The sequence below is a fragment of the Pavona decussata genome, unplaced genomic scaffold (genome assembly GCF_977016875.1).
Source record: "Pavona decussata unplaced genomic scaffold, jaPavDecu1.1 SCAFFOLD_105, whole genome shotgun sequence".
NCBI classification, from domain to species: Eukaryota; Metazoa; Cnidaria; class Anthozoa; order Scleractinia; family Agariciidae; genus Pavona; species Pavona decussata.
This window is the reverse complement of record NW_028145519.1, coordinates 652,851-679,984: the sequence shown is the minus strand read 5'-3', so window position 1 is coordinate 679,984 and position 27,134 is coordinate 652,851. Positions and strand designations below refer to the sequence as shown.

At 39.0% G+C, this 27,134-nt stretch overlaps 2 protein-coding genes across 2 annotated transcripts; both read right to left on the bottom strand.

The window, feature by feature from the left end:
- Positions 1-4,970: 4,970 nt before the first annotated feature.
- LOC146471256 (uncharacterized) lies at positions 4,971-6,776 on the bottom strand. Its single transcript, XM_085121076.1, has one exon. It carries the CDS (start codon positions 6,100-6,102, stop codon positions 5,152-5,154), a length of 951 nt encoding a protein of 316 aa, XP_084977202.1. The 5' UTR covers positions 6,103-6,776; the 3' UTR covers positions 4,971-5,151.
- A 1,547-nt stretch (positions 6,777-8,323) lies between these two features.
- LOC146471255 (chymotrypsin B-like) lies at positions 8,324-19,328 on the bottom strand. Its single transcript, XM_085121075.1, has 9 exons — positions 18,804-19,328; positions 17,264-17,321; positions 16,575-16,706; positions 15,856-15,903; positions 15,024-15,086; positions 13,516-13,755; positions 12,581-12,781; positions 11,559-11,858; positions 8,324-9,609 (listed from the first exon to the last, which is right to left on the bottom strand). Exons 2-9 carry the CDS (start codon positions 17,298-17,300, stop codon positions 9,596-9,598), a joined length of 1,035 nt encoding a protein of 344 aa, XP_084977201.1. The 5' UTR covers positions 17,301-17,321; positions 18,804-19,328; the 3' UTR covers positions 8,324-9,595.
- Positions 19,329-27,134: the final 7,806 nt, after the last annotated feature.

The following is a 27,134-nucleotide window of genomic DNA, read 5'->3' as shown; positions in this document are numbered from 1 at the left end:
GGTATATTCATGTGTAGTGCGCTTTTTTCGGTTTATAGATTAATGAACGAGTACCGGTAATATTCATGCGTAGCACGCTTGTTTCGGTTCATTGATTAAAGAACAAGTTGTATTCATGCGTATCGCGCTTGTTTCGGTTCATGGATTAAAGAACGAGTTATATTCATGCGTAGCGCGCTCGGTTTTTCGTTAATGGATTAAGGAACGAGTTATATTCTGTGTAGAGCGCTTGTTTCAATTCATGGATTAAAGAACGAGTTATATTCATTCGTAGCGCGCTTGTTTCGGTTAATTGGTTTAAGAACGAGGTATATTCATGTGTAGCGCGCTTGTTTTGGCTTATGGATTAAAGAACGAGGTATATTCATGTGCACTTGTTTTGGCTCATCGATTAAAGAACGAGGAATCTTCTTGTGTAGCGCGCTTGTTTTGGCCCATCGTGCATTAAAGAACGAGATATATTGATGTGTAGCATGGTTGTTTCGGCTCATGGATTTAGGAACGAGATAGATTCATGTGTAGTGCGATTGTTTCATGTTGTTTGGTTCATGCATTAAAGAACGAGGTATTTCGCTCATATATCAAGGAAGATTCAAGTCATGGCGTTTGTCTTGAGATCCAGATTCCAATGGTGAACCAATCGACTGACTACTTTTCCGTTTGTACCAATGGTACCAATGGTACCAATCGACCATTCGTTTTCGCATGGCTCACAAGCCAGTTAATGAGATGCAGTTTACAAATGGTATACCGATCGACTGAGGAGCTTACCATTCGTTCCAATGGTACGAATCGTAACCAATCGACTGACTACTTTTCCGTTTGTTCCAATGGTACCAATCGACCATTCGTTTTCGCATGGCTCACAAGCCAGTTAATGAGATGCAGTTTACAAATGGTATACCGATCGACTGAGAAGCTTACCGTTCGTTCCAATGGTACAAATCGTAACCAATCGACTGACTACTTTTCCATTTGTACCAATGGTACCAATGGTACCAATCGACCATTCGTTTTTGCACGGCTTACAAGTGTTAATGAGATGCATTTCACCAATGGAATTCCGATCGAATGAGGAGCTTACCATTCGTTCCAATGGTACGAATCGTAAGGCGTCTTTGACAAATCGTAATCTTTTACCAATGGTACGATTGGTGAGGGTGTTTTGACGATTCGTATCCGTTTGTGTATATTGGACATGAGTGCCCAAGTGAGACAGAACAGAAAATAAATTAATAATTTACGTTAAATTTCTGCCTTCAGATAACAACAGTCTAAACTGAACTTACTACCCAAGTGAGACAGAACAGAAAATGAATTAATATGTTAAAGTTCTGCCTTTAGATAACAACAGTCCAAGTTGAACTGACTACCCAAGTGAGACAGAACAGAAAATAAATTAATAATGTTAAATTTCTATCTTCAGATAACAACAGTCTAAACTGAACTGACTACCGAAGTGAGACAGAACAGAAAATATAAATTAATAATGTTAAATTTCTATCTTCAGATAACAACAGTCTAAACTGAACTGACTACCCAAGTGAGACAGAACAGAAGATCAATTAATGTTAAAGTTCTGCCTTCAGATAACAACAGCCCATGCTGAACTGACTACCCAAGTGAGACAGAACAGAAAATAAATTAATAATGTTAAATTTCTGCCTTCAGATAACAACAGTCTAAACTGAACTGACTACCCAAGTGAGACAGAACAGAAAATGAATTAATAATGTTAAATTTCTATCTTCAGATAACAACAGTCTAAACTGAACTGACTACCCAAGTGAGACAGAACAGAAAATAAATTAATAATTTACGTTAAATTTCTGCCTTCAGATAACAACAGTCTAAACTGAACTTACTACCCAAGTGAGACAGAACAGAAAATGAATTAATATGTTAAAGTTCTGCCTTTAGATAACAACAGTCCAAGTTGAACTGACTACCCAAGTGAGACAGAACAGAAAATAAATTAATAATGTTAAATTTCTATCTTCAGATAACAACAGTCTAAACTGAACTGACTACCGAAGTGAGACAGAACAGAAAATATAAATTAATAATGTTAAATTTCTATCTTCAGATAACAACAGTCTAAACTGAACTGACTACCCAAGTGAGACAGAACAGAAGATCAATTAATGTTAAAGTTCTGCCTTCAGATAACAACAGCCCATGCTGAACTGACTACCCAAGTGAGACAGAACAGAAAATAAATTAATAATGTTAAATTTCTGCCTTCAGATAACAACAGTCTAAACTGAACTGACTACCCAAGTGAGACAGAACAGAAAATGAATTAATAATGTTAAATTTCTATCTTCAGATAACAACAGTCTAAACTGAACTGACTACCCAAGCTAAGGATGTCTTATAAGTACGGCTATATCTTAGTACAGTTAAGGATGTCTAAGTACGGCTAAGGATGTCTTACTACAGTTAATATGTCTTAGTACGGTTAAGGATGTGTAAGTACAGACCTCTCAAGATAAAGAAAACAAAATAATTATATACTTTACAGCCTGTATTCTGGCCCATACTGTCCAAATTACTGGTAGTTCTAAAGCTATAGGATGCGATGGTAAACTGCCTAATAAATTAATGCTTTAATTTCACTGGAGCCAATTTATTTAGATTTTAAACTTTTGCTATGGCCAGCGTTCTTGTTAAGTTTTTGAATAGCCAACTACAGGATTAACAAGTTGGAGGCTATGGCTGTTGACTGACTAACATGAAAGTCTGTTTTTTTTTCCTGAAAATGTAACAAACATCAAATGACTCAAACAATGGAAGTTATTTTTCTCTCTTTTGCTTGACATTCAGCCAAAGCAGCATTCGGGCCTGAGAAAAACATACAGTAATTAAGTGACCTTCCCGTTATAACAAATGATGTAAACACTTCAGGTTCCAAGAAATGTTGTCGAATAAACTATGGGCATGACCTTTACTGACAGCACTCAGTCACAGCTTTGTTCAGGCAGGTTCGCAGTGGTTCTCCTTGTATTTTGTGAGACTTGTACAAAATAATCCATTGGGGGAAGGGAAGTTGGGTGGGGGGAGGGTTGAGTCACCTTTGGCTGTCTATAAATTTCTCAGAGTTTCTTGTTTTTTCACAGTAAATTGATTCCCCACTTACAAATATTTAAATTGTGGTTGACGGCATGCAGTGAAAAAGGCAAATCATTGTTTGGAGTTTAAAGTTCAGAACACCTTATTGAAAGGTGCAGTAAAAGCAATCCCTGTTTGGCTTAGTGTAAGAAATCATTTGGGACTGGCTTAATTGAATGACCTCCAATTAGAAGTCCCTCTTTAAATTAATAAGTGTTTCTGATTAATAAATTTTAATAAATAATATTAATCAATTTAAGACGTTTTCAACAATCACTTACCCCACTTTTTCCAAGTTGTGACAAACTCAGCAGAGTTTTCCAAGCCCGGTCTGGTACCTTTGCTTCGAGTTTGAAGTACAAGAGAATACCCAGTCAAGAACTCTCATAATATGAAACGCACGCGCGTGTAAATTTCCCGCCAAAACCAAAACATGTCGTCATGATCAGGTTCAAGGTCTAATGGCATGGAGCTTAAAATGTTTTTAAACACAGACGTACTTAAATGCTTGGGAAGATATCAAGGAATCAGCTGGGATATCCTTTTGGCGCACAAGACCAGCAAATAAACCAAACGTTAAAACCACGTAAAGGATACTCGGCATTCTGTTGAAATTCGGAGGGGACGCAGATTTCGCGGGAAGAAATTCCCTCGCCGATCTTCTTTGGATCTCGTCAGGAAACCTTCGAAATATCTTGCTTTTTGCGAAGTCATTCGGTCGAATTCCACGAATGGCCTTAGTGAGTATGTACCAGTGCTTTTAAGGATCAAGCGATGAACTTTTGACCCTTCAAAGATTGGATGGGAACGAAGACTCGCTTGCCATCGTCTCCATAAAAGCGGTGCATCGAATGGATTAGAAATCAAATGCATGATGCTATTAATAAAGTAGAATAATAACCTGGCTTGGTGATAATTTAACTTTTATACGTAATCCAGCTCCCGCGATCGCGCCGTCTACGAAATAACAAAATGCGTACAGTTGCCAATATGGCGACGTAAACAATCACACTCATTACGCAATGCATGTGGAGTCACGTGGTCAGGTTAGTTCAATGTTTTTTCCCTTAAACAAGGCTAGACAGGTTGGCACGGGGATTCAAATTGCCATCGTTAATGATGTAGAAACGTTATTTTTAAATCACTAGAAAATCCAACTTTTACAGTCAATCCTCGTCACGCGTGACCGTATTTTTTTAAATTTTGAAGTCAGTTTCGAACTTCAGAGTTGACGGTATAAAAGCTATGACTTTTTCTTTACATTACAGCATTAAGTATTTCAAGAATAAAAGTTGTTTTTCTTGAGTATTTTGAATCTTCTTTCCCGTTAATACGTCTTTTTTCGGAAAGATTTCCAGAGGAATGTTCAACATTCCATACAAATGCGGGTCATTACAAAGAGGATTTCAGATGTTCATTACATTCTCGGAAATACTGGCCACGCGTGATCGATCGTGTCGTCTCTTTTAGGCGGCCTGTACAAATACACGATCTCTATATATTTCGTTGTGGTATATTTTTTCTCGCGTTCAAATGCGTGTCGCGTGTGTAACCCGGGGGCGCTGTTCATTTTATTTCCTGTCAGGGTTAATGAGATAATTACTTTAACAGTGACATCCAAACACCTTCCTGATTGATGTCTCTCAGCTATATTTGACACACCCTGGAATCATTTTACGGCTCCCGTGGAGATTTTTTTCCTTGTCATGGGGGCCGCGGGGCGGCGAGTGAGAGTATATATGTCAAAGCCAATAGTTCAGCTTTCTGTTATCAATTTTCATTTTATATAAAACTGTTCAATTGAGGCCTTAAACTGCTGTTTAAAAGTAAAAACTAAAAACCACAATCCAAGCTTTCGCCGATCAACGGCATCATCAGGGATGAGAAAATATTCCGCGCGCGCTGTATATATATGCAAAGAGAGTGTAGGGTGAAGGGTGAAATGTGTCAAAAATGTGGCGTATGTGTGAAAGCTATAGAAATAAACTGTGAGCGTTATACAAGGTTCTAATGATGGATTGTAGTCTCTTAAATGAAATATTAAAATAGCAGTTCCGCGAATTCAGTACATTCCTCTCGGGAATTGAGTGTGGGCTTGTATTTTCTGATATAAAATGCTTCGTAGAGGCGTAGATTAGCGGGATCGTTTTCGCTCATAATAATTTTGATGTTAATGCCTTTATGGTCGTTGTTCTGGCAGGAAGAGATGTGTTTTTTAACAGAGGAGTTATCGTTATTGAGATGTTCTCTTACGCGGTCATGGATGAAGCGTGTTTTGCTACCAATGTATTGTTGATCGCAGCTGTTGCACGTGAGCTGGTACACTGCATTTCTTCGTAAACACAATCCGGTGTTAGCGATGGGGCATTTGTCTCTGGTGCATTTGCGCTCCGTGGAGGTGTGGGATAGGGCTTGTCTGAGCGTGTAGGACTTGTGGGCAACGCGCACTGGGATGTTTTCCTTTCTAAAAATGTTAGTGATCTTGTGATTGAGTCGTTCAGAAATGTAAGGGATCTTAAGGTACGACCACTCCATGCCGGTAGGCTGAGAGTTTCGTTGAAGATTTTGTGGGCATTTTGCCTGCTCTATACTGTTCTCTGGGTAACCGTTAAGGCGAAGGATGTCATCGAATGCGCTCAGGTGTTGTTTTGTAGATGTATTTGAGGAGCATCTGTCTTCAATGCGTTTTCTCTCGTTGCGAATGAAGTTGAGTTTGGATTTGGTTGGCATGGCTGACTGATAGTGGACAAATAGTGGTTTCTTGGCTGGCTTTTTGTAGAATTCAAAAGAGCAGTTGCCATCCTGTGATATGGTGACTTTGAAGTCCAGCAACGACAGCGACTGGCCATTCGGTGTTGTTTGTGGTTTTTCGATTTCAAATTTCAAGTTAGGGTGCACATTGTTTATTATCTTGTGGAAGTGGTCAACTGTTTCTTCATTAGTCGTTTGGAGATAGATGTCGTCTACATATCTCTTGTAAGGGTTTATCATTAGGTGCGAGGAGAGGGCGATGGATTCAATTTATCCATAAATAGGATGGCCAATATGCTTGAAATGCTAGATACCATAGGTAGGCCTTCTTTTTGGCGAAAAACTTGATCTCTGAAGGAGAAGTACATGTTGTGTAGCGTGACTTGGAGGAGGTCTGTGACGTCTTGTTTGGAGAGGTGGAGTACTGAGTTTTGGATTCTGTCTGTAGCGTTGGTGATGGCTTCTTGTATAGGTATTGTGGTGTATAAGGACACCACATCGAGGCTACATGGATCAGGTAGCGCTTTGTTTGTGGTGAGATCGCCAGCTTGGATGCATCTAATAAGTTCGAGACTGTTTTCTAAATGGGCTGGGACATGTTTTAGCATAGGTTTGAGGGCGTTGGCGAGAAGCCATGATATCCGTTGGGTAGGTCCGTTGACATTGGATACGATAGGTCGTATTTTGATATCGGGACCTGCTTTGTGGGTCTTGATGAGATGGTAGAATTTGGGCAGGTCTGTGTTTGACGCAAGGAAGCTCTTTTGGACACAGGGAGGGAATTCATTTTGTCGGCAGATCTTCTTCTAGGCTCTGTTTACTTTATTTTCGACTGTCTTGGCTGACATGCAGGACACTTTTTGGTAGGTGTTGGCGTCATTAAGATGGTCAAGGGCGACCCGTGTGTATGTGTCCTGTTGTATGACGCAGAATTCAGTACCTTTATCGCTGGGAAGGCATACGTAGTTCTTCTCTTTAAGTTCTTTTATGGTTTTCTTGTCTGTTTTGTCAATATTTGACCATTTCCGTTGGGGCTGTAGTGCTTCGAGAGTGACTTGGAGTTTATGATGAATCCTCTGCAACTTGTTCTCAAGTTCGTCTTCAGACTGGGGTCTGTAGATATGTCGGGTTTGTGGATAGGTGAGAAAATCTGACCTTTGAGGGTTTGACTCGCGATAGCGTTTCCATCTTATTTGGTTTGCTAGTCTGTAGAATGCGATATTGATGCTCGTGATTGTGTGTTCATTGACTCCAGAAGAGAGGCTGAAGCTGGGGCCTTTGGATAAGGGGGTTCATTTCTTGAGCGTTGAGGTTATGTGTGAGGTCGGTGACTAGCTTCGTTTCGTTTGATGTGTTTCTTTATGTCAATGTTATTGTTACGGTTGGAAACTGTGTTTATTTGGTTAGGTGAGTTATTATCTGAGGTGTAGTTACTGATAGTATCTTTTCTGAGGTTGTCCAGTAGTTCAAGGAATTTTATGCTGTGTAGGTTGCTGGCGGTGTTGTATGCCAGGTATCTTTGGGAGCGGATCTGGGATGCTGCTTCGGGTGAGAACTGCGATGTTATCTTTTCGTTGAGTTGTTGTTGTTCGTGTTGTTTAATGGCGATGACTTTCCGTAGTGCTCTCTTGTTTTCGTTCAGGACGAAGCGTTTGGTTCAAAGTTTAGATTTTTCGGTGATGGATGTAATCCCGTAGTCATATGGTAGTTTGAGGTTTGCGATGATATCTTTGGAAAGACGTTGAATTTGGAGCATTGGCGGAGAAACGAGAGTCGTTGTTTGTTGGCGGCTAGGGACTCGCTGTTGCGGAATATTTTCTTCACGAGGACGAATTCGGCTCGGCCCAAGCCTAGTTTCAATAATCTGTTGATGTTGTCCTTCAGCAGCATGGTTAAAAATATATAAAACTGTTCAATTGAGGCCTTAAACCTGGTTTAATTAAACATGTTTTGTTGGTGTGAATGGGGCTTAAGTTGGACTACTTTGGTTTGCGGTAAATTCTCCCCAGTTCAAATGAGGTGTAGCATTGTAGATGACTCCTTTGACTGAGGAAATGAACACAAGAAATTGCAAGAAGACTTGACAAACTCTGTGCAACGAACGTGTTTTCAGTTAAAATTCAACCCTCCCACCTTCCCCTTCCCACCTCTTACAATGTTGAGGAAATTTCCGATGGACTTTCAAACAAACGCGTGACAACACTGAAAAGGGCTGGGAGGAAGAGCAGGGATGGTTTGTGTCTTCTACCTTGCGCTTAACAGAATACATTTCAGAAGACATGATGTTTTAACTAAGAGTGCATGTCTCAACCATTTTGAAAATTCTTGGAAAATTTTTGAAACGTCAAACCTCAACCCTTAATAGGATTTTATTGCTGCCTTGAATTTTGAACCCTAGCTGGAAATAGAGGAGGCTGGATTGCACTCAGAATATTGGACTCAGAGAAGAAACAGTGCTACATTATAGAGAGGCATGCCATTCTTTATTCTAAAATTATGGTTTTACAAAAGTAGCGCATTCTAAGATCAAATCTCAGTATTCTTAATACTTGCACCTCAAATCATCGATATTAGGTTAAAAGAAGCTCTTTGAACTAAACAATACGAAATTGAGAGAAACATCTTGGCTAACGCTATTGAACAATGTCATCTTACACAACTTGCTAGCTAGCTTTACAAAACTAAAAGAAAGCGAAGCCTTTAAGGGGCAATGTCACGGAGATTTTGCTGTATTTTGGTCACAACAATGCAAATACTTGACAAAGTTAAGTGATTTCTTTGAGGAAAATAAATCAGTTTTTAGTGATTTCTCCAACATAGACTTGAAGAACTTGAAAAATTTGCAAAAGTTTTTTAAGTTGCAATCCATTTCCATCCTAGCCATCCGCAGCCAAAGATAATTAGTGCTAGTTTCTGTTTACTAGTAGGTGGGTTAATATTAACAGAATTGAAGCATTATTTGAACGGTTCAGTCGAGGCAAATTTGGTTAATCAAAGTGACGCTGAAAATGTGTGACATGGCCCCTTTAAAACCAATTCTTTTTTGCCAAATAAGAGGCTTTGTGAGTTCCACAGAACACAGTCACTCAACTGTACAAGGCCACATTCACTCGGGACTGGTTCAAAAAATCGAAGTCGATAGGCATTTTGCTTATGTACGGGACCCATTGTATGTACCCGCTAACTGTTCACATTCAAGCCCCATTTTTGTTGATCTGCAAAAAGTAGGTCAAAGTTTTTGTCCCAAATGGAACAAATTGTTTTTGGTACCGAGAGGTACAATTTAGGTCCGGACACCATATTTCGCGAGGTTGATCTAGGATTGGCTTAGCTTAACTTGTCAGAATAAAGAAAAGAGCGACCTTAATCACTGAATATGGTTCATGAATAGCACGAAAATACGAATAACTGCTACTCTGCATAGCATAATGCCTAAGGCGAAACATCAAACATCATCGTGCTTTTCTCAGCCGATGACCTGTAAAAACGCCTGACTTGAGCTCATTGATTCAGCCCCGATCGGCCCCATGTGTACGCCGGGATGCTCATAAAAGCGTAAATAAAACCGGCACGAGCCAGATAGATTTGAAACGGGACCCGTGTGAAACCTGAATCTTTCTCTGTAGTTAATCATGCGTTTTCTATGATTATTTAATACAAAATTGCTACCGCGTGCATGCTTTACTGATAAATGTCTTCTACAGTCTGGCTGCCTCTGGATGTTGCGTACACATCAGCCTGCCACGCCTGTTTTGAATAAGAACAAAGGCTGACTGATTAATATCATGATCATCAGCACAGTAGTGGAAGTAGTCGTTGTCGTCATAGTAATAATGGGGTCCTTACGAATGCAAGACGGCAACGCCAACGAAAACGTCACTTGAAAATATAACTTATTTCATTTGTGCTGCTTCGGGATTATTTTAACTCGTTCACCCTCTTCACAAAGGACAAACTACCCAGGAACCAAATTGGTAGCAGTGGTGTTCAAGATAAGAAAGAGAATAAAAAATTCACCGTCGTGTGTTCACGTTCTCCACAAAACCTTGAATTTGGTCATTTCACGTTGCTGTTTTGCAAACGACGAGAGAGAAATGTGCCAAAACGTAAAACGCACGTACAGAGGGATTGTTTTTTTCTCATTAACCCTTTTGTTTTGTGGCGCTGTCGTTGCCGTCGCCGTCGTGTTTTTGCAAGGCCCATATTAGCGACTTTCAGATCAGAGAACGAGTGCGAAATTGAGAACAAATATGTCTTTCAAATTTCAAATCAGCCGCGTCCCCAGAATTGTTGATCCTTCCCGTTGTTAACGTCATAAAGCGATTCTAAAAACGAGAATTCTGTGATAAGCTGTTATCTAATCCAAGCTTACTAGATTTGGAAAGTCGTACTCGTACTCAATCTCGAACTCGCAGTCAAATTTGAAGTAGCAGCAGCAGCAGCAGCAGCAGCAGCAGTAGCAGCAGTAGTAGTAGTAGTAGTAGTAGTAGTAGTAGTAGTAGTAGTAGTAGTAGTAGTAGTAGTAGTAGTAGTAGTAGTAGTAGTAGTAGTAGTAGTAGTAGTAGTAGTAGTAGAAATGGTGGTATTGGTGGGAGTTTAATTGGCTCTTATGAAGGGGACTTTTGTTAACTAACGGTTTATACTACCACTTTCTTAAGTGCATCTGTTGCTTTCATTCTTACGAAAAAAAGCTCACATACTCTCAGTTTGAAATTCAATGGTATGAAAAATAGATGTCTTTTTCTGTTGGGCTTTATAGTATTCCAAGAACAGGGTTTAGTAAAAAGAAATAGGAGCTTAATTAAAGATAAATTGAATCCCTAAAAGCAGGCGACATGTGAGATGGAATCGTGAGAGAGGGCATCCAGCCAGCCAACCAGTCAGTCAGTCAGTCAGCCAGTCAGTCAGTCAGTCAGTCAGTCAGTCATTCAGTTAGCCAGACAACCAGTCAAATAGTTAATGAGCCAAACAAACAGCCCACCAGTCAGTCCGTCAATCAGTTAACAGCCAGCCAGTCAGTCAACCAACCAGTCAGCCAACCAGTCAGTCAATCAATCAGTCAGCCAATCAGTCATTCAATCATTCAGTCAGTCAACCAACTAGTTTGGAATCCCGAGGCTAAATAAAATGTCAACAAATCAGTCAGTCAGTCAGTCAGTCATTCGGTCGTTCGCCAGTCAGACAAAGAGTCAGTCAGCCAGTCAGCCAACCGGTCTGCCAGTCAGTCAGTCAGTCAGTCAGTCAGCCAACCAGTCACTCAGTCAGCCATCCAGTTTGGCACCCAATCAATCAATCAATCAATCAATCAATCAATCAGACTTTCAGTCATTCATTCGATCGTTCACCAGTCAGACAAACAATCAATGAGTTAGTCAGCCAGTCAGTAAGTCTTGGTTAGTTAGTCGGTTGAACAGTAGATTGATATATTTTGCTTTGAAATTGCATTCCATGCACTACCTAGAGCTACACATTAAAAATGCATGGGCAGTGACATAATCTTGAAAATCTGTTAGAAACAAGTTCAAAACGTGACTAGAGAGAGTGTACGTCACGACGTGACAAAACACAGAACCTGGCGTCTTCATATGGTTGCCGGTCAACAGAAAAACGTTCTTTATTAATTAAGCAACAAAATCACTTGAAATACCCCGAATAATACCAGCCCCCTTTTTACTGGCTTTTACAACATTTCTTACCGTTCACGATTCCAACAATCCAATCCATGTAACTGCCAACACGTGTGAACTCACTGGGCATCAACGGAGGGCACCTCATATCTCCATTCGAAACAACTCCTTGAAGGACCCATTTCCCATGGTCCTCGCAGAAGAGTGGTCCACCACTGTCACCCACACAGGCACTACTTCCTTGTCCTCCAGCACAAATCTGAATGCGAGGATCAATGCTGCAGCGAAAAGGCTCGATAATGGGAATTGGTGCTTCTTTCAAAATAAGAGTACCAATTCTACCTGGCCAAGTCGCCGTCAATCCCCATCCTAAAAAAGGTATGAAAATAAATGTAAATAAACGCACTGATCTACAACCGTATCTGTAGTATTCACGGCTATAATAATGAAGCACCACCTCTCAGAGAAAGCAAAGGAAACCATCATAAAATTGGGCGAACGTTTCCATTGAATTTCTGCACTTATTATTACCGGTTCGAGAAGCTATATGAAACACACGAGACTGTTTCCAAACATTTCGAAGTTGGATGAGAAAACGAGACGTTCCCCTTGTCCTGTTTATACTGTTTTTCGTGACTACTATCATACTTCCAAAAGTGCTTCCTATGACATCCACCACGGGAGGCGGATAAAGTCAAATGATGTGGGAATACGTCAAATGCTTAGTCTTGGTTAATCTGTATTCCAGGTTTTGTGCAGTTTTATTTTTTAGCAGACTACCGAACTTCACGCATTTCTGTATTGAAAGATAGTGCAGTAATTGCTGCAATCTAGATCTTTTAATCAATTAAAAAAATCAATAATAATGGGAATTTCAGTGGACTCCAAGGAGTTCCCTTCTCTCCTCTGTTTCCAGGTCGAGTTAAAATTTGGAAATCTTGGTTTTTGTGGAGGTAGGAAAACTGGAGTACCCGGAGAAAAACTCTCGGAGCAGAAATGAGAACCAACAACCAACTCAACCCACAGAAACCCACGTAATTCTCGACTTAATATATCATCGGCTATTTCTTACGGTTTTTTTGTTTACTCACCAGCCACAATGCAACGGGAACTTAAGATTGGCGCTCCAGGAGCAGGCAAACAGACGTGCGGTGCGTTTATCACATCGGAGGTGAGTCTGATGAGGGCAATATCATGGTAAAAGTCTGGACTAGAAGGGACGTACATCGGGTGTATAACAATACTCGCAACTCCGTATGACGTTCCACCGAGGCCAGTTGTTAACTTAGCTCCTAGAAAGACATACACAAATATTCAATTAACAAGCAATTCAAGAACAGTACAAGAGTATGCACAGCTTTTTACCATTCCGTAAAACTGGAAAACATTTAAATTTAAGCTACGTTCAAATATGATGAGGGAGCTGTCAACAGCTGTCGAGAAGGACGTGTATGCACAAACCAACCAAGAAATTTCCACGTGATGACCCCACAGGTGTGATTAAAATTCTACCTCGCAATAGGCTCACTGTACCATTTAACGGTGAGGTGAATAAATTTTCTGGTACATATCAAACCAGAGGATAGCCATGTCTAGTCAGTATTTTACTTTTGGCAAACATGCAAGTGAAAACGGGAAGTGAACAACAAATATAATTATTGAATTACCCAGAGTTTGAGTAGTCAATCAGAGCGCGCATAAAACCTCTGGCCTGGTATATACTACTAACCTAAGTTATAGTATGTAGTAGTAAGCTAACGTTGAACCATAAATATGGTCTTTAAATCGTAGCTATATTTTATTTATCGTGGGCTTTCCGAAGAGCTTAGTCCGACACTGGCAAAGCAATATCAATTTTTGTTGCCGCTCCTAAGACATCCTACTCTGAGTGAAAAACGAGTCTTTTTCGAGTCTTATTAATCGTGGCATCCTTGCTCTGTTGCTCAGTAAAACTAAGGAAAGTAACAGGAACACGGCTGGCCAAAAGCAAAATTTATTCAAATTGAAAAGGTTTTACATTACTTACCGGCATCCACGACCAGCATTTGTTCATACACGGTCCTCCTTCCAAATCGATCAAAGAAACAGTGCGCAGCGGTCAGCGCCCAGTGATTAGTAATAAGCGACGCACCACATATATGCTGTAGATTCGGACCTAACCTCGCTTTCATCGATAAAAGCCAGGCCCAAGAAGCGGGATTAGTTGTTGAGATGCCGTTAATGACTCTTTTCAATACAGTCGTAAACACACCACAAGAACCTACAACTGATATAACAAAAAAGAAATTCAAATTTCTTGTTGGATGACAGGGCTCCAGGCTCCCAAGAATCTAATCAAGGGCTCCAGGCTCCACCATTCTTTTCTCGTTTAATACAAAAACAAGTTCTACAATAAAAAAAATACAGCAATTTTCTATTGATAAATCCTGTTTGCTGTTTTTCTCCACTCATGACTACTCTACTCGTGTGTAACAGTTGTTTAGCATTGAATTCGGTTCATATTTGATCCTGTCAATAGACTTTTCAAGGTCAGCACGCCGGTAAGACCATTGTTCAAAATGTTGGCTTAAGTTAACTCTAAGATCTCAGAAAACACTAAATATATTTTTTCTGTAAAGACTTAGGACCTATAAATTTCTTTTCTCGTGATTTCATGTTTATGCTATCTATCTGCCGTAAGATTGCAGAATTTTTGCGCCTTATCACGGATATGAGAATCTAATATAGATCTACGTCTTTACAAAGTTGTTTATTGTTGTCTCTCAGTTTCAAGAGTTATGGCTTCTTGCAGTTGTTTTCAGCTCCCTTGCTTTGTGGCCTCAACACCTAAGGTATCGCGTTGTTGGAGCTGACATGTACCTCTATTTTTGTTGTCTTATCTCGCATCCAACAGATATTTAAACCTTAGACAGTCAAAGGCGATTTTCCTCAACACAACCTTGCAAAAACGTTTTACACTCCAGGATCTCTAAATCTTTTTTTTCCTTTGAAAAAGCCAAAAGAAATAAAGTCATCTTAAACACCGTGCGCTTGGGCGCAAGTTCCTGGCCGCACGCAATTGACGTAGCATATCCGTTATTCAGCTTTAATATCTGGCATCCATATGTGGTTTTATTAAAAGGGTTCATAACTCGGTAATTTGGCAACTGTAAAGACAGTTCAGTCTTGGCCATTCGAATGTTAGTCCTTCGTCAAAGCCTCAGATCAGACGAAGATAGAAATTTTTAATAATATAGCTTTGCAACAAAAGAAAAAATATATATTTAGTTACTGGTGCTGTGAAATATGGGGTTATGCTTGGCATAAACGTTTGAAATGCATGCTTTTTACTTTAATTGATACATCGTTCCAGCTTTGTTATGTAGCCAAATACTCGTAACAAGATATAACCAAACGTTGACTTAAATATTAGAGCACCTTTTTACAAATACTTCACAGGGATGAAATTAAGGCAAAACTGTTTTAATTTATGTTAATTAGTCTGGTTGTTTTCTTTTACTTTTGGTTAAATTAATTTGGAGATGCACTAATTACCTGTTTGCCACAGTCTCTTTTCTTTAGTCAATCCTGGTCCCATAAATTTTGCCGGTTGCGGTCCTATAATCGATACAACAGATACCAAGATGAGGCTTGGCTAAAGATGCTGACCCACCTAGGTTGCAATGCGTGCTTCTATCGTTGTTTTCATCCGCGTGACCAATCTTGTACCCATTATTGGCATTATAAAAACTAAATGCACTTAGCCTTGTTTTTACAATGAGGTTCAAGGCCATTTGAAAATGGCTTTTGAATACTCTTCTCTTGAAAAACCCATGGTCACGGAAGCAGAAATCAAATTATTGTCAAGCTTGATCTCAGACGTACCCCCCTGGTAACTACTGGTAGACGACATGACCATAAAATGGCTTTCATGGCACCGAATCCACCTTGAATGGCGCACTTTGATATACTCACAAACGCAAACCTATTCAAAAACCTCCTTTAGTGAATTGAATTACTATATCGGGCTGTGATGGGCCTATAGAGAGGATATCATTTGTTTATACTTACTTGAGAGGGAAAAGAAGAAGCTCTCTGTGCTAGTCCCCCCCCCCCCCCCCCCCCACTAGCGTTGAAAGTGAGTGAGAGCCGGAGAAAGAGGAGTGAACAATTGATAAGAAGGAAGAAAAGGAAGAAAGCGAAAGAAAAATAAAACAAACAGACAAACAGAATGAAAATGCAAACAATAAAGAAAAAGTCAAATAGGAAATACTCCTTTTCCCCTTGAATCACCATTGAACGCAGCATGGCCATTTCATAACAAAATTTAGTAAAAATAAATAAATAATAAAATAAAATAATAGGATGCTTTTGTTAATAGGAATACCTGCAGATTCATCTCTCAAACGCCTTAACTCAGGAGTGTCACTTTTTCCTAAACCAAGGGAAAGAAAAGAAAGGACTCGCTATTAGGCCGCGTCTGTTAGTTATGCAAACCATTTTACTGTTTGCTAAAAATGTTTCACATTTTTTGAGTGAAGTATGTGGAGAATGATCGGCGCTGTATGTTTCTATTTACTGTAACCTCAAAACCATGGGGCGCCACGTTTAAAGATATTATTTAGCGATAAGTTTGCATTATTTCGTGTTATTTAGCAAAAGCGCAAATAAAGTACCATTCTAATTTATAAATCGTAATTCAACGACCTTTGCGATTTATAAATCTCAGATATGTATTTTTGTGATTTATAAATAGAAGTTGACATTGTGATTTATAAAACCAGTTCACCTAATGGTTGCTGTAACTTTTTTTGATAAATCATAAACTCATAGACACACATAAAACTTTTCCCCTTTGAAACGTCAAAAAAGTAGAAACCTTATCTTTTACTGACTTCTGATTGAAATTATGTCAAGTGAAACGGAACACACTGCACTACGGCTAAATCAAGATAATTTTATTCCCTCTTTTTTAAACCAAGCAAAAATTCTTATCTTCGAAGTAAAACAGGGACGAGCTACAGCTTTTTTTTTTTTTTTAATTAGCTGTGAAAACTTCTTGCTTGTAAAATTCTCTAAGAAATTACAAAGGAATTGAGTTTTCACCTTTCTTTGTTTTACAAAGATCCCCTGTAAATTCCGGAGGGCAAACACATTGGTAGAAACCATCTTTTTTGATGCAGGCTCCACCGTTGGTGCAAGGATTGTCCACTGAGCATTTGTTTTGATCTGCAATGGCTGTTAGTTGACATTTAGTTAATTAAAAAACTGAAAAACTAATTAAGTATATGCAAGTTTGATTCTTAAAGAATAAAAAACTACTAAAAAAGAATATTCGATCTATATTTTTTCTCCCTCTTTTTTTCCAAAGAAAGTGAATTAAGGGAGTCGTCCTCTCTCTCAATCATTAATTTATTCAATCAATCAATCAATCAATCAATCAATCAATCAATCAATCAATCAATCAATCAATGGAACAATCGTAAGAGCAGCAGTTGCTTACCGTAAATATAATACTGAACTTGCTGGAGGTGGTAGTCAATGGGAACAAAAATATGTCGAATTCCATTCCATTAAATATCACATCTGCAATCACTTTCTTCGCTTTTTAAAAGACAGATTAACAATCTTCTTTCTTCTAATAAGTGTACTCAGTATAGTTTCTCTCAATATTAGGAATAGTAGAATTGTCTCTACGCTCTCTTTTTGAATTAAAACAACAACATGCCTCTCCGCGTCAGCAGTTATTTCCCGAGAATACTTAACAGTAATTTTATAAGCTAGCGCATACTTACAGTATCCGACAAACAAGAGAAAAACCAAAAGCAGCATCTTCGATGTTTCAGTGAGTGTCTATCGAAAGAATGAGGAAAGAAAAGGACACCTTCAAAATGCATTCAATACAAATGCTTCATTTTCGGAAGGGGCAAATATGTCGTTAAAAATGCGAAATTAGATCAGCTGGTAATTTCGTAAAGCTAGCGACAGCTAGTAAATTCAGGGAATTTGATTCCGTCCTCTAAACCCTTCTGTAACTAAAAATTTTAGCTAAAGCACCGGAACAGATTAAACTGTTAAAGATTACACAAACATGTCTTTAAAATGGGCCAAAACGATCTGGGAACACAGGTGACATCATTTGTAAGCATTTTGTTTTAATGTTCTTGCATTTTGATACTGACAGTCACGTATTTTCCCTCTCGTCTGTTGTCGCGGTGGCAGAGAGGGTAAACATTTTTCTTACGAAAACTTTAGGTTTTCTTTAAAACTAAAACCCATTTAACTAGCTGTTGTTGGCTTAGAAAATGCTAGCTGGCTTTTGATCGCTTTTTTCACGCAATATTTGTACCTTCAAAAACGAAAGGAATTAGTTTTCAAATTTTGAGCTGTCATTTTGCTGAAGAAAACATGATATTTTCTAACCATTATATTCGAAATTCGAAAGGCGGTTAAGGCCTTCCTACCCCTGCATTTAGTCAAATTTCAAACTTAAAGACGGGAATGTTACTACACGTCTTAGGCAAAGAACTAACCAAATTCTATGACCTCTGAGCATGGCAAACGTAAACTGGACGAAAGTGGTCCTTCAATGTTGTATCTATTTTGTAATATCCCTGCGTTGTATTATGTCTGATGAAAATCACCGAAGATCATTGTATCGAAATGTTCATCAACAAAAAAAAAAAAAAAAAAAAAACAATTACAGCAAATGGAATTCCAACTCTGTTTCTTTAATAACATGAATGACTTTTTGACCCGGTTGGACTTTAAATAAGGTGCCCTTTAAATTAGCCCTTTAAACACGCAACCTATCACGCCTCTAATTCCAGAGGCACAAAAAGGCTCTTTTGCTTGAAATTTCTTTTTGGAAAGCCTTGATCGGCTAACACATTAGGATTCAATTGTTTTGATGAACTTCTATCTCAGGAGGACGACCTGTCAGGTTCGGAAAGACATTCGGGAAAAAAATAATAAAACGTTCCCTAAGACTGTCTTCGACCGTGACTCTAATATTAAGCCAAAAACAAACAAAAGTAACCATGTGAAACTCCTACAAGCGAATAACGAAAACATACAAAACTAGCTGAAAGTAAGAAGGCAATAAAGAAAATGGAAATGGACAAAATGTTTGCCGTTGAGTTCTAGTTCTTGTGAGGAGGTAAATAATACTTTGAAAGTACTGATGACATCCAGATGAAATTTATTAAGGAGTGGTGTTTTGCAGAGTCGTTCTTTTTGTTCAAAATTTAGTATTTGCTCTGTTTGAGATAGTTACACTTTTAGGGGTGAATTAACAAAATTATTGCAATGGGCTTGAAAAACTTTTTAGCTTACCTCTCAATTTACTGGCTCCCAATGCAAGCTTCTTTCAGGTATTACTCTGATACAAACCTCTATTAGTGCAGGTTGCCTTTTATACATTTTCAAGACAAAGATATGTCAAAACATTATTAACATCAAAATGGATCAATCTCTCTCTTTTTGAGTATAAGCAAACGAACAAGCAATGTTGATCGATCAACTCAAGCTACAGAAATCTTTAGCAACATTATTAACATCAAAATGGGTCGAATGAGCAATGTTGACCGATCCAGTCAGATCACGGCAATTTTTAATTAGGGGCCGTTGCTAAGTCGACTAAAGAACTTGCAAGGATGTTCCATAAAAACACCAAAAAGAAATATGCATGATTCCCCAGGTTATACTAAATTATTTTCAATATACTGGTTTACAAGAAAAGAAAACTTATGGCCTTAGTCATGGCTCAATTTCGTAATCAGTAAGCATAACTTGGCTGAGGAGACAACAAAAGATAACTCAGCAGTTTGTAAATTCAATTAACGAAAAATTTCAGTCTTAATTGGTACCTCTACATTTTAGCCAAGCGAGTGCTCAACAATATTTACTCAAAGCCTAGAATTCCACGGGAAATAACATCACTGAGCATAACTTAGTGATAACTCAGGCGTTTTAACTGACCCTACAAAAGGCATTACGTGAGCAGAAGTTAGAAACAACGCACATTTCATCAGAAAGCAGAACATAGGGACTGTTTACATGGGGGAGGTGGGGGGGGGGGGGGGTGGCGACGTGATAGCCTGCCTTTCTATGTGAAATTTCTAACCCACCTACACTGCTATATCTGAGTCATTGGATTGTACGGCGGCGAGGGAAAACGAATCTTTCATTTCTGTATGTCTAAATCACTGGACTATATATTAACGTTCTCTGTAGTTGATAAACTACCTTTGTCAGAATCAAAACTTTCATCGAAACCTCGGAAAAATGTTCAGCTGAAATGTTAAGTTTCTGATCGATGAACAAGTATATTAAATCAGTTAAAAATCAAAGGGTACTATGGGCCAACTAGTGAAAGCAGAGCGTGCCTGAATATTTATCTGTTTGCTTTTGTGGGCAATCCTTCAGAAAAAAAACCTCGTTAAAAATTCCAGAAACTGCCCTTTTTGGCTGTTTGTAATACCTTGTCAGTGTCACGTTTTCATTTACATTATTGCCATTGACCGTTTCTGGACTTCGGGCTCTTTACTAACCTGATCAGATTTTTTTAAAAATCAAGATGTTTTCTGAGGATTCACGTAAATGTGGTCGGAACCATATCACAAGATCCCCCCTCTGTTCACTTTGTGACCAGTTTTTGTTGGTCTTTTGGCAGTTGCTCGCTTTCGCTAGTTGCAAAAGAAAATCTGTTTTGCCCCGTGTATCCAAATACAAATAAACTGAATTCTGGAGAATTGCCCATGCGTTATGGGCTCCAAGTCGGCAACCCCTGGAACAATTCAATTTGGATGATATTTAGCCAAAATGTCGTCAGATAGTTAACTGACTACAAAACCGTGCTTGCAAATTTCAATTATTTTCCGCTTTTGGAACTTTACATGGGATTCCCTAATTATATTTTAGCTCTAACTTTATCGGCTTCTTACATCAAACAAACGGACGAATCAAAAACCTGAGAAACGGTTTTTGAGGCAATTGTGTTGGCAATTGAATGCCGCGCTGATGGAGCGCCTTTTATAACAACATGTCAGTTGTCTATTAGATCTTCATTTCTCAAACATGTTTAATTTTTAGCCTTGTCGACGAAATAAACCATAAACTAGAATTAGTAAGATAATATATAATTCATATCGTTTATACCAAAACAACTCACGAATGCCACTACTATCGCACGGGTGCAACCAAGTTACCCATCCTCGCAACGGAGTTCTTGTAACGCGGTCATTGTGGAATACTCCGCCTCAAAATCTGAGACATTGCGACTCCCTGGAGGTTTTCAAAAAGATGGCAAAATCGCATTTTCCTTTTTCTAGTTCCCACATCACGACAATCTTGCAAGCCAGGTACTTTTTACTGTACTAAAACGTTTTTATAATGTACAGTTGACTTTCCGTGTATAAACTCGCGTTAGTTTTTCTCCCTTAAACAAATAAAAACAGAAAAAGGGCATTCAGCTTTGATTGGGAGGTAGACTGATTGAGTACGAGTAAGGCTTTCAAACTTCAAACCAGGTTACATCCCCAGAAACCCCCGATGTTTGCTTACAAGTAGATTAAAGGAGACGATAGAAGCAAGATTGGTCTGGCAAAGAGTTATTTAAAGTACCCGAAGTAGATTAAAATTAAAGTTGTTCTTGTACTCAATTTCGTAGTCATACTCAAATCCCATTTAGGTGCCTTTTAACGACCGTGACGGCAAGGACAACGAGCGCCACAAAACGAAAGTTTAATAATAAACACAATCTCTACTTCACGTGCGTTTAAAATTTTGGTACATTTCTTTGCCGTCCTCTGCAAAACAACAACGTGAAATGACTAAATTCAAGTTTTGTGCAGAACGTGAACATACGAAGGTGAATTTTTCATTCTCTTTGTTAACTTGAACGCCACTCCCACCAATTTGGTTCCCGGGTTGTTCGCCGTTTCTGTAAAAGTTGAACGAGATGACAGTAATTGCGAAGTAGTACAAATGAAATAAAGTCATATTTTTAAGTGACGTTTTCGTTGGCGTTGCCGTCGTCGGTGCTTAAGTTCTCCGTCATGTAAGGGACTTTAAGCTACGCACGGACGACTGCCTAAGAATGAGGAATTAAACAATGTGAAATGACCAAATTCAAGGTTTTGTGGAGAACGTGAGCACACCACCGCGAATTCTAGAGCAACACCAATACACGCAGATGAGTGATTATCCATCTACTTAAGTAGTACTTAAGTTTATCAGTTTAAATTGCACTCAAGTGTGCCGTGAACATAAATACTCGAACGGAGCATAAGTTAGGTATCGCACAAACAGCTCTTTAAGTTGAATTCATATCAGGGCTGAAGAAGCGTCCTACCAAACGAAACTGACAACTGAAGTGCGCATAAATTAATGATAACCTGAGCGTATAACGAAGTGAGCATAAGTTGAAATCGCTTGGACAACTAAGTTCTGTCTCAAGCGTATGACCGCAACAGGCAGGCAACCGATGGGAATGGAGGTGCAAAATTCCGCAATTAGAAATCTCAGCTAGGCTGTCATGATATGGATTTTTAACCAAATAAAAAGCAAACGGACAAAAGGCAAAAAAACCGTAAATAAGAAAAAAAGCGTAGGGCATTGAATTGACTGTGACCAACAACATGGAAACAAATCACGGTAGCGATTTTTATTTCTTCCATTAGAGATAATTGTATTCATGTACTGATTAAAACACCTAAATTGCTATGTGGAGTGTGTTCACGGCGACCATGAAGGAGGAGCCAAACAATAAAAATAAAAATAAAATTTACAGTGAAACCCGGTTAATACGGACAGCAAGGGAACATGCCAAAGTGTTCGTATTATCTGGGTGTCCACATTCAGGAGCGGGATCTCAGAAAAACATGCAAAAACGTCACGGACACAGGCTTCATCGATACAAAGACTAAAGAAGACAATTTTACGGCAACAAGAAGTTGTTACTTTTCCCATCTGTAACTGTAACAAGTTCAAATCAATGAAACCTTACGCTGATTCATTGTAGTCTCGGACTAAAGCTACTTTGTTCTTGAAACACGGCAACGGAGTCGAAGTCCTATCAGCATCAGCTTCCGAGCGGAGGCTGATACTGATAGCGGCAAGCAAAGGACGTCAAGGAGGAAGATGAAGACTACAAGTAATGACTGCAGCAAAAGTACTAGGAAGTGAAACTTTTGTGTATGCATAGTAGGCAGAAAAGTTTATTAAAGGGTACAGTACAAGGGTAAAACACAGGCAGAAAGGCAGACATGTCACATGTCACGTTATGTTGCAACTGATTTTAGGGAATAAAATGGAATTAACCAGTAGAAATCTGTCATTATTTGAGCAGGGTATAATGTCTACAATTAGCACATAATTGTGCCGATGAAAATCGACAGTGTGCAGATAACCAGTGTCTGTAAAGCGGGGTTGACGATGTATGAGAGTTTGTCACTCGGGACACAGAAAAGTGTCCGTTGTCCATATTAACCGGGTTGATTTTAGAGAACATGTATGAGCTTTTCGTCGGGACAAACGAAACTGTCCGAAATATCCGGGTGCCCGTATTTACCGGGTGTCCGTAGAGCGGGGTTCCACTGTATTTCTCAAAGGAAAATCATTCTATTGTTTCGCTCCTCTTACATGGACACCGTGTTTTACCCGCTCTATAGTACCCACCTTCTTGGGTGGAAAGAAGAAAAAAGGACAAAACAAAACATTTTGAGCGAGGCAAGCAGAGATAAAAATCGTGTGACATAATAGAAAATCTATTGAAGGGCAAAATGTTTTGATTTATAAAAAAAATGAAATTGATAAAGTTCCGAAATTAAAGAATAAATTTTAACCAGAGTCGAAATACAATGACACAGCGGCTCTTGATTGCTTTGAGTGCTGTCTAACAAATACTTTAACTGATCTTGTTTCAAGAAATCTTAAAACCAAATTAAATGCAAGGCAGGTCGGAGTGATAAAACGGTAATTTAATTGGCCAATATTTCGGTTAGACAGAAATAACCTTTTTTCTGGGGCTACCAAAAGCTTTTAGCAGCCCCTGAAGAAAGGTTATTTCTGTCTAGCCAAAATATTGGGCAATAAATATACCCTTTTAGCTATCCGATCAGACTTGCATTTGGTTTTATGTTTTATTCAATATTCGCTGATCCTGATCCACACAAAGATCCGGTTGCACTTTGCAGCTGTTTCTACAAGCGGTCCTTGGATTATTCAAGAGTTACTTGTTTCAAGAAACCGTATTCAAGTAGCTCCAAGTGAAAGAGTCTCGGGAACATTGGGATGAACAGAGCAAAGGGAGCAATTTCTTAGCTTTCCAACCCAACCCCCCCCCCCCCCCCTCCTTCCCTTCTCCTCCCACACCTCCCACCCTCCCACTCCAAAAAAAAAAAAAAAACAGGATAACATCTGGTTGCAGTCCACGTTTGGTAAATATATTCCCCAATGACAACCCGTGTTATTTTCTGTTGCTAAGAATGTGTCTTGTATCTTGCTCTGTGTAACGGAGCGGGAGTTAATCTTTGTATCAGTTAAACAGTGATACCTTTTGAGTCCGTGGATGAAATCGTTTAGTAGGTTGATGCAAACGAAAGCTACGGAGGACTGCTTTCTTTTTATAATGTTTATTAATTAAGATAAACTGTACACTGCGACATCCCTGTTTTATACAGGAGATCTCCCAGACTAAAAACCAGCCTCGTTCCAAGGGTCTCTCCTCTTGATTTCCCAGGAAGCGAGGACGTCTGGGACGTCAACAGTAGAGGCTCTGGGAATGAGGGTGACCAACAACCAAAACAGTACTAGCTGACATTAGATGACAAGTTACATGAAGTAAAATCCAGTATAGGAGTGGTTGTAACTTCATTACATTTAACAATTATTCCACAAGCAAACGCTGGATATGATAATAATAATAGTTAAATCTTGTATAGCGCTGCTTCTACTAAAAATATAATCCAGCAGTGCTTTACAATATCTACGAGTTTAAGACATTAAAAATGTAAGCTACCAAAAACTAATAGGTAAACATCAGTCAGAATTACAACTGGAAAGTGCATTTAAAAACATACGTCTTAACCTAGGACTTAAAAGTACTTAGCGAGCTGCAAGGTCTAAATTTCACATGCAGGGATTCCACAGCTTAGGCGCAATATATGAAAATGCTCCCTATCCATACGAGGAAGAGTCCCTAATTTGCAGATCGCAAATGTCATGGTAGGAATATATGAAATTACAAACTGCTTTAAATAGAAAGATACTATGTATCAAGTGACTTCAAACTAATAGGTAAAATATCTAGCTACAGGTAGCTAGTGCAGTTCCTGTCATACTGGCGTAATGTGATCATTTTTTCGTTTACCAGTTAGAAGGGGACTGCAGCAGGATTTTGCACAAATTGAAGTTTTTGGATCTGATTCTGCTTAAGGATGGTCTAGCTTAGAACTTATAAATGCATGAATTGAAATTTCACAATGCCGTGAAGAGGTAAATTTTCTGATTCTAGCGATGCTACGCAGATGATAAAAGATTTACAGTAAACTGTGGCGTGTCTGTAATCATCTCCAGTATCCAAAAACATGAGTGGAAATATTGCTACATTTTCCCGATTTTATTTCGCAAAAAAGAGCCCTAAGACGATTCATTAGCTTCTATTATATATCTCGAGCGTGGCATAGTTGCTGATATACCATGGTCGCTAAGCCAATCAAGACCGTGGAATTTCATTATACAATGATACAGCTGATAGGAAACTGATTACGTCTATACAGCGTCTTCAAAATTCGTGTCCATTCTTCATGAATCACCGATTGCTGATAAAATCACGCGATAATAATTTTGGCAGGAAAACTGCAAACCAATGTGCAATAGATTATAACTGCTTATTTAAGCAATTTTGAAAGCTAACAATGAAACCGTGTCTAAAATTAAAACAAGAAAAATGTTGCCACTCAGAGTTCATTTAGACTTCGAACAGTCCATAACTTTTCTTAGGGATAGTTAAGCAAGAGGAGCGAGCGAAAATTGTTTCTCTTGAGAAGAAAAATAAGAGAGTCTAGTCTAGGGTCTAGAGTTCTTTATGCATTACGAATAAATATACGGAACACACGAGTACACAATAAAGTCCAATCCAAGTTTTAGTCTAAATAATTTGAATAACAACACTTGCACTTAACATAAATTACTCCTTTTTAAAAGCCTTATCACTCGGTAATCACGGTGAAGGGTTTAATTACACTGCCTTGTGGCAAATTGGATAGAAAAACGTACCGGGTTTTCCTGTCACAGAGCATTTCAATTCAAGTGGACACTCTGTACATAACGCATATGACGCGAGCATGGATCAATGCCCTCTAGTGAGCGGGAACCTACAACGCAAGTATCGTGCTCATTGCGGCTCATTTTTGATCTGGGTACCAGCAAACCGCACGGACTCAATTTTGACTTCCGTTTTATTTGAATTCCACGCGATCACGCGCGCGTCTCCCAATATCAAACATTGGTCTCGTGACGCGTGTTTTCAGCTCAAATCGCCCTTGACTTCCACTTATGAATGGTTAATCCCGACATGTTCGGATTTTTTCAAATTTTTGGCACTTCTCCACCATTTACCAACTCTTAAAGCTTTTATACGATTGCCACGCAGCTGAAGAATATTTTGTTTTACCTTTTAGCAAATTGGCTAGCCTGTGTAAGTGGACATGGTTTTGTGTTGGCAACAGGAAACAACTTCCTTTAACTCAAACTAAAAAAAGTCTTTTCAACTATTTAGTTATACCTCTGTTTAAGAGAAGGCGCGCAAGAAAAAAAGTTCTTTCTCATTCCATGAAATACAAATGTTTCGTTAGAGATTCTATACGCAGTTTAGCGCCCATAAATCCCTGTAGATCCCCTTGTAAAAAAAATCGGAATTGTAGCGAAAATCACAATTTTAGTTTCAGAGAAAAAAAAAAACTTTTCCTTTGCCTTACTCGTGACTAATAGCCACAACTTGTTGATTGGTACAGATTAGGGCGCTAAAAGCAAAAATGACCACCGTAAGAGGTATGGCTCTTCCGCTGGGTGCAAGAACTTTAGCAGGCATTGGCCACAAAAGCCTCAATCGTCAAACATCAACAGCCAAAACCAACTCGAGTACTCCACCACCACCACCTCTCCCCCCCCCCCCCCCCCCCTCCAATCCTTTTGGGGGATGCTTTGGTATTATTGACTGAAATCACTATTACGAGTAATTAGTTGCCATTTTACAATCAAGGAGAACGCCATTTACGATCGGCATGTAAAGTTACCATGGTCTTGTATTTTGTTTTCTTATTTATCCCAGAGCAGATCACCTTACGCTAACCAAAACAGCCTCCAACTGGCCATGACCTTGCTGGAGGCCTACTGCAATGGGATAAGTTATTGACAAATTCGACTGTTTACTCTTTGGCTTACAGACATACGATAGTGTCCTGTTCCGTAAGGTCCGCACACTTGCTTTGTTTTCAGAATAGCAGCTGATTATTGGTCTTTCATTCCTTGGGCGAAATTCGAAAACGTAACTTGTCTGAGGAACTGTCTGAGAAATTTTGAACGATTTCCCTTCTAATTATTGTAGCAGTAAAGTGTTACGGTATCGTTTCCCGAAATTACTGAAATTTCCATCGACCACCC